Source organism: Metschnikowia bicuspidata (assembly GCF_001664035.1).
Source record: "Metschnikowia bicuspidata var. bicuspidata NRRL YB-4993 chromosome Unknown METBIscaffold_3, whole genome shotgun sequence".
In the NCBI taxonomy this organism is placed as follows: Eukaryota; Fungi; Ascomycota; class Pichiomycetes; order Serinales; family Metschnikowiaceae; genus Metschnikowia; species Metschnikowia bicuspidata.
The window spans coordinates 603,508-610,548 of NW_017387733.1; the positions used below are offsets into that span (position 1 = coordinate 603,508).

The 7,041-nt window shown below is 57.4% G+C and overlaps 2 protein-coding genes across 2 annotated transcripts in view; one reads left to right on the forward strand and one right to left on the reverse strand.

Moving 5' to 3' along the window:
- Positions 1–1,638, forward strand: part of DUS4 (tRNA dihydrouridine synthase) — a gene marked incomplete at both ends in the record, with an annotated part of 3,321 nt that extends 1,683 nt beyond the window's left edge. The window contains one exon of the mRNA XM_018854041.1: positions 512–1,638. Coding sequence (XP_018711557.1) covers positions 512–1,638 — 1,127 coding nt within the window. The remainder of the gene's footprint in view (positions 1–511) is intronic.
- A 37-nt stretch (positions 1,639–1,675) lies between these two features.
- Positions 1,676–5,620, reverse strand: SMC4 (condensin subunit; the record flags this gene model as incomplete). Its single annotated transcript, XM_018857516.1, has 1 exon — positions 1,676–5,620. One exon carries the CDS (start codon positions 5,618–5,620, stop codon positions 1,676–1,678), a length of 3,945 nt encoding a protein of 1,314 aa, XP_018711558.1.
- Positions 5,621–7,041: the final 1,421 nt, after the last annotated feature.

Here is a 7,041-nt window from a genome sequence, read left to right on the forward strand (position 1 = left end):
TCGCTGACATGTTTACGAAATCTCTCGCGCCCGATACACTTTTGAAGCTCATTAAACTCAGTGGAATGAACGTCCATGATTAGGGGGAATGTGAGAACTAGACGCTTAGCCCTAATTAATCATGTGACAAATGAGACATTAAAGTTCGCACCACTTACCCGGAACCAAATAGCACGACGAGTATATGAAGGGAAGAGAATTCCCTCTAGAGATCTTTTTAGAAGGTCAGTTGACACAAAAGTGGTTTTAGTTTTTCCTAAATAAAGGTTTATTTCCACACGCTAGTACATCATGTCGAATCCGATATCTCAACTGTACCAGTTGGGAACCACTTGTGGACAGGACATTGAGTTGGAATATCCTGTACTCAAGCAGAAATACAAACACGTATTTGGCAGGCGCGTCCGCGATATGCGATGGGAGAATCTCATCGGACGCCGTGAGCCTACATTAAATGTGAGCCTTCTTCTATTAAGTTGAAGCAGCGCACACATTCTATTTACTCAAAGAGTACCCACTGTCCCGGATCCCAAGAAACACAACCTCACGATAGCCCCCACTGTTGCCACGCACTTAGTTCTGCTCGCCACAGCACCCATCAAAATCAGCATGTCTCTCCCCGCCAGAAACCCCAAGCACAACCCGCTCTTCATCCTCAAAACGTGCAAGGCGCTAAATGGGCGTCCGGCTTATATTGCCGGTCCCATGGTGCGTTACCTGAAGCTCCCGTTTCGCGAGTTGGTCAGGCACTACAACACCGACATCGTGTATACGCCGATGATCTTGGCCCGGGAGTTTGTCCGAAACGAGACCGCTCGTATCAGCGACTTCACCACCAACGAGCGGGACCGCAGCGTCATCGTGCAGGTCGGCTGCAACAATGTCGAAGATCTTTTGAAGTTTGTCGAGATGATCCATCCGTACGTCGATGGAATCGGGCTCAACTGCGGGTGTCCGATCCGCGAACAGGTGCGCGAAGGTATCGGCGCTGCTTTGATGTCGGAGCCCGAGCTCGTGGCCAGCATGGTCAAGGCTGTCAAAGACAAGTACGGAGACCGTGTGTGTCTCGAAACCAAGATCCGCATCCACAGCAATCTCGACGAGACGGTGCGGTTTGTCAAGATGGTCGAGGCTGCGGGCGTGGACTTCATCACAGTGCACGGACGGACGAAAACAACACGGCTGTCTGTGCCAGCAAATTTTGACGCGATCAAGTTGGTCAAGGAGTCCGTGGGTGTGCCTGTGGTGGCCAACGGCGACTGTTTCCTGTTCGATGATGCCACGAAGATCGCGGACTTTACTGGCGTGGACGGCGTCATGGCCGTGCGGGGCATCTTGTCCAACCCGGCACTTTTCGCGGGCTTCGACAAAACGCCATGGGCGGCCGTCGAGCGTTTCTGGCACTTGGCCACAAGCTACGGATTGCCCTTCCGCATCACTCAGCACCACTTATCGGAGATGATGGACAAGCTCATCCCACGCAAGTACTTGAAGGAGATGAACGAGCTCACCAACTTGGTCGATCTCATCGACTGGTTCGACTTCCACTTCATGCTAAAACGGGAGGGACAACCGGGTTTTGCCACGCTGGTCGACGTCACGTGGCGGGAACACCGCGGCGATGCTGCCCATATCTGACTGTATCAGCACCATTAGATATCTTCAATAACACTAATCACTTGCTGTGGTCCTGCTGCTCGTCGGCAAATAAAGCCTCGTTCTTGAGCGAAATACTCCGAGTCATGTTGCTCACTTTGTAGATCCCCACGAGTTGCTGCGCTAGCTCGAACATGTTATTCCGCAACGAGATCACAATGAACTGGGCGTTTCTCGTCCGCTCCTTGATGTAGTTCGCGACGATCGACACGTTCCTGAAATCCAATGCGGCGTCGATCTCATCCATCACGTAGAGCGGCGTGGGTTTGTACTTGTGCAACGCAAACACCAATGCGAGCGAACTCAACGTCTTCTCTCCTCCTGACAAGTTGGAGATGTTCTTCCACGATTTTTTGGGTGGCATGACACTGAACAAGATGCCCTCCGAAAACGGATCCAAGCTGTCCACTAACTCGAGCTCGGCATTGCCCCCCATGGTGATCATCTGGTACATCTCTTTCAACGATAGGGAGATCGTGTTAAAGCCTTCCATGAACTCGTCTAGCCGTTTTCTCTTGAGCTCTTCGCAGTGGTTCTTGATTCCATCTCTCTGCTCGACGGATTCGTTGAGCTCCTCTCTGCGTGTGTCGAGCTCCTTCCTCTTCAAGCCGTACTCCTTTAGAATCTCAACATCCACCTTTACCTCACTCATATAAGTCTCGAGATCCTTGATTTCGTCCTCCACTTCGTTCAAATTGACTGTCATAATTTCCTCCTCTGTAAGCTCGCGAACGTCAGACTTGTCAAACTCGGCCCGTTCTTCGTCATTCATCCACTCCAAGTAAGGGTTCGTGTCTCTCACCACGGTATCTGCAAGGGAAGCTTCTGCTTCTTCAATTAGTTTCTGGCATCGGCGCTGCGCAGTTTGAACCTTTTCAAGCTGATTTCTCAACTCAATCTCTTCGGATTTATACTCGTTCATTTCGGCGGTGAGCTCTTCGAGATGGAGCTCGAGCTTTTCGACCAGCGACTCTTTTTCGTTGATCAGCTCTTGAATTTTCTTGGCTTGCTCGTCGAGCTCCTCGCGCTCCCGCTTGTTCTCGGCTAGCTCCAGCTCAATGGTCGCACAATCTTCATCTACCCGAGCCAACTCGGCCTCGCTTTCAGACACGATTTTGGTATGGCGCTTGATCTCATTCTCGAGCTTCTTCAATGCAATGAGGTCCGCCGAGGACTTCTCCTGGACGATCTCGATCTGTTGTTTGATCGAGTCGATCTTCGAATTTTGGGCCTTCAATTCGATTCCTCCCGCTTCCATGATCTTCTCCTCGAGGAGGGCTATGCGGCTTTCTGAATCCAACATTTGCTGCTTGAGGTGCTCCTTTGACTCGATGATTTTGTCGAGCTCGATTTGTTTGGCCTCGATCGCAGTGTCCACTTCCGAAGAGGCTGAGGTGCTCTCCTTCTCTGCAAGCAACAGCTTGATGGTCTTGGAGACTTCCTTGCCCTCGTTCACGAGCGAGGTGATATCCAATTGAGCCGTCTGGATCGCGAACTCGGTATCGGGCTTTAAGTCCCTCAACTTTCTCAAGTTCACCTCCATCTCGTGCAATTGCACGTCCAACGCCTGGACCTCGCTCTCCATGGCCTGGAGCTCGCTCCGCATGGCAGCGACGTCGTCCTCGGAGAACTCCGTATCCTGCGTGGCGGCATTGGACCTCAATTTCATGCCGCCTCGCGCACTGCTGTTTCCACCGCCAGACATGGTGCCGGAGGTGTCGACCACCTTGCCGTCTACGGTCACCACCTTGTATCTTGTTGGGCCGTAGGCAACGCTCTTGGCCTCCTGGAGATTGGTGGCGACGAGGGTATCGCGCAACTTGCTGTAGAATGCCGGGAGGAACTTCGGGTCCTGCGGGGTGATCAAGTCGAAGATCCTCTTGACGGACATGGCGCTGCCCGGGGTCCGAATCGGGGCCATGTTGAAGTTCTGGAGCTTGTTCAAACAGATGAAGTTGGCGTAGCCCAACCTGTTTTTGCGGAGGTAGTCGATGCATGCCTGGGCCGTTTCGACGGTGTCCACGACCATCGAGTCCAAAGCCGGGCAGGCGGTGGACACCGCCACGTCGTACTTGTCGTCGATGATGCCTAGATCGCCGAGGCGGCCGTGGAAGCCGCTGATTCTGCCCGACCGGGAGAGCTTGGTCAAGCTGACGAGCACGGCGTTCTTGTTCTGCACGCTGGCCAAGCGAGCGCCCGCGTCCAGGGTCTTCAGCCGGGCGGACGCCAAGCGCACGCGCTTGCCCTCCAAGGCTTTCTTGAGGCCGCCGCTCTGCTCCTCCCCGAGAGCGATCTGCTCGTTGATGTGCGCGAGCTTCCGGGCGAGCGAGTCCAAGTGCGCCTCCTTGGCCTTGCCGTCGGCCTTGATGCCGACCAACCGGCGGGACTCGTCCTTCAAGCGCACGTCGAGCTCCCTCGCCTGGGCCTGCAACATGCTGATTTCGGACTGCACGAGCTCCAGCGCTCGGTCCTGCGCCTTCAAGCGGTCGTTGAACGGCTCGAGCTCCGTCTGGAGCCGCAGGATCTCCGCGGAGAAGTGGGACGTCTTGTCGGTGAGGCTCAGCCGGAGCAGGCGGAGGGTGGCCTTCTCGGCCAGGAGAGACAGCTCGAGCGCACGCGCCTCCGCCGTGAGCCGCGCGCTCTCGGCAGACACCGTGGCAACACGCAGCGCCGACGCCGCGAGCGCGGCCTCGGAGGCCGCCTGGGTCTTGCGGATCTTCTTGCCCTTGCCCGCGACGGCGCGGCGCTTCTCCTCGAGCGACACGCCGCGGCTGCTGGCGGCCTTCAGCTGCTTGAGCCGCCGCGCCACGTCCGAGCGGAGCGCGGCGAGGCCCGCCGCGAGCGCGGTCTTCAGGCGCTGCGCCGCGTCGAGGGCGTCGCGCACGCCCCTGTTCTTGAGCCGCTCCGTGTCCAACTGCGCCGCGAGCTCCCGCGCCGAGGCGGTGCTGGCGGCAAGCGTGCGGCGGTGGGCGAGGATGGCGGCGTGGAAGCGCACGCCGCGCTTGGCGGCGAGCGCGGCCTCCGCGGCCAAGAAGCGGAGCGCCTCGGCCGTGCGGTCCTCCATGGCGCCGGTGTCGGACTCGACCAACTGGAAGCGGTGCTCCTTCTCCAAGCACGTCTCGTTCAAGGCGTCGATGCGCGCGGCGCTGGCCTCGATCAACGGCTTGTAGCGGCTGGTGCCCACGATGTCCTCCAAGTACTCGAGGAGCCCGTCGTCGTGGTCGCGCTCGGCCTTGGGCTTCATCTGCGCAATCAGCTCGACCTCGCCCTGCAAAATCAAGAAGCGCTTGTGGTCGAGGTCGATGCCCTGGCCGCGGAGGTACGCCGTGACGTCCGTGTACGTGCTGGCGCGCCCGTCCACGTAGTACTGCGAGCCGTTGGAGCGGAACGCGCGGCGGCTGATGACGAGCTCGCGGCCCACCGGCGCCAGGCGCCCGGGCACGTGCGGGTCGTCGAGCACGTGCACGAAGTGGATGTCCACCTGGCAGTGCTGGATGGCCAGCCCCGCGGCGGAGTTGTGGATGAGCTCCAGCAACCGGCCCTGGCGCATCTTCAGCGCGCGGAAGCCAAACACAAACAACATGGCGTCGATCACGTTGGACTTGCCGCTGCCGTTGGGGCCCACCACGGCCGAGAACGACGCGTGGAAGGGGCCGATTTCCTGCACGCCCGCGTACGACTTGAAGTCCGTGAGCACCAACTTGCCGATCACGAGCCGCGGCTCCGCGCGCCGCGCGTCTGGCGAGAGCAACGACTCGCGCTGGCGCCGCTTGGACGGCGACAGGATGGACACCTGCTGCTGCAGGAAGCTGGGCTGGGAGGGGGGCTCGGTCCGGAGCGCGGGCGTGGATGCCCGCTGGAGCACGGGCTGCGGCGCGGGGGGCGCTGTGTGTGATGTTTGCGGCGATGTGTGCGGCAATGCTAGTGATGTTTGCGGCGATGTTTGCCGCGATGTTTGTGACATTTGCGCCCCTGTTTGTGGCATTGGCGGCGCCGTTTGCGGCGATCTTTGCGGCGGTATTTGCAGCGATCTTTGCAGCAATCTTTGCGGCGGTATTTGCAGCGCCCCTGGCGGCCGCGGGCCGCCCAGGCCCGGCGCCTCGTGGCGTGCTTCCGCCGGCTGGGAATCCGGCGCGTCTTCGAAAACCAGCGAGCTGGAGGAGCCCGGCAGGCCCGGCTCCGGGGGCAGCCGGGACGGCAGCCGTGCCGCGGCGCCGTTCGGCGTGTGCGGCGCCCCTTTCTCGGGCGTCAGGCTCGTAACAGCCGCCCGGAAAGAAGCGTGGCGGGAACCGTCGGTATTTGCGGCGCCCGGCGCGGCATTTTCGCCGGGGAAATCGGGCTGGCCGTGTGCCGGCGCCGGGCCCGGCCCGGGCAGCGCGGCCGCGTCGCTGTAGTCGCTGTTGTTGACGAAGGAGAGGTCGAAACCAGTGTCCTGGGCATCGTCGGGGCCGCCGATGGGGAGGCTCTTCTTGGTCCTGGCCATGTGCGCGGCGGTGTCGGCGCGGACAGAACGGATGGGGGAAGTGGGGCCGGCGATATCGGCAGCGGGGTTTTGCGGGGCAAAAGGCCGTGTTGCGACGGCGGTTGCGCGTGCTGGTGTTGTATTTGGGTGGGTTTCAAGACATGGAGCGTTCTTCTGGAGAAAGCCTGGGGACGCGCTGCTGTGTGCAGGCCCGCAACCTGGAGGCCGGGCAGAGACGAGGAAAATGGACAGGATGTAGGGGAGACGAATGGGGAGACGAATGGGAAAGTCAGAGGATCAAATGTGGAGTATGGAGGACAGTATATAGGACAGGGTATAACAGATTATGGGGACATAATACAGAGGACAGAATATGAGGATATAATTCAGAGGACAGAGTATAGACAGAGTATAGACAGAGTATAGACAGAATATGAGGACATAATACAGAGGACAGAGTATAGACAGAGTATAGACAGAGTATAGACAGAGTATAGACAGAGTATAGACAGAGTATAACAGATTATGGGGACATAATACAGAGGACAGAATATGAGGATATAATTCAGAGGACAGAGTATAGACAGAGTATAGACAGAGTATAGACAGGGTATAACAGATTATGGGGACATAATACAGAGGACATAATATGAGGATATAATTCAGAGGACAGAGTATAGACAGAGTATAACAGAGTATCAGGACAGAATACAGAGGACATAATATGAGGATATAATTCAGAGGACAGAGTATAGACAGAGTATAGACAGAGTATAGACAGAGTATAGACAGGGTATAACAGAGTATGAGGACAGAATACAGAGGACAGAGTATAACAAAATATGGGGACAGAATACATAGGACAGAGTATAGACAGAGTATAGACAGAATATGAGGATATAATTCAGAGGACAGAGTATAGA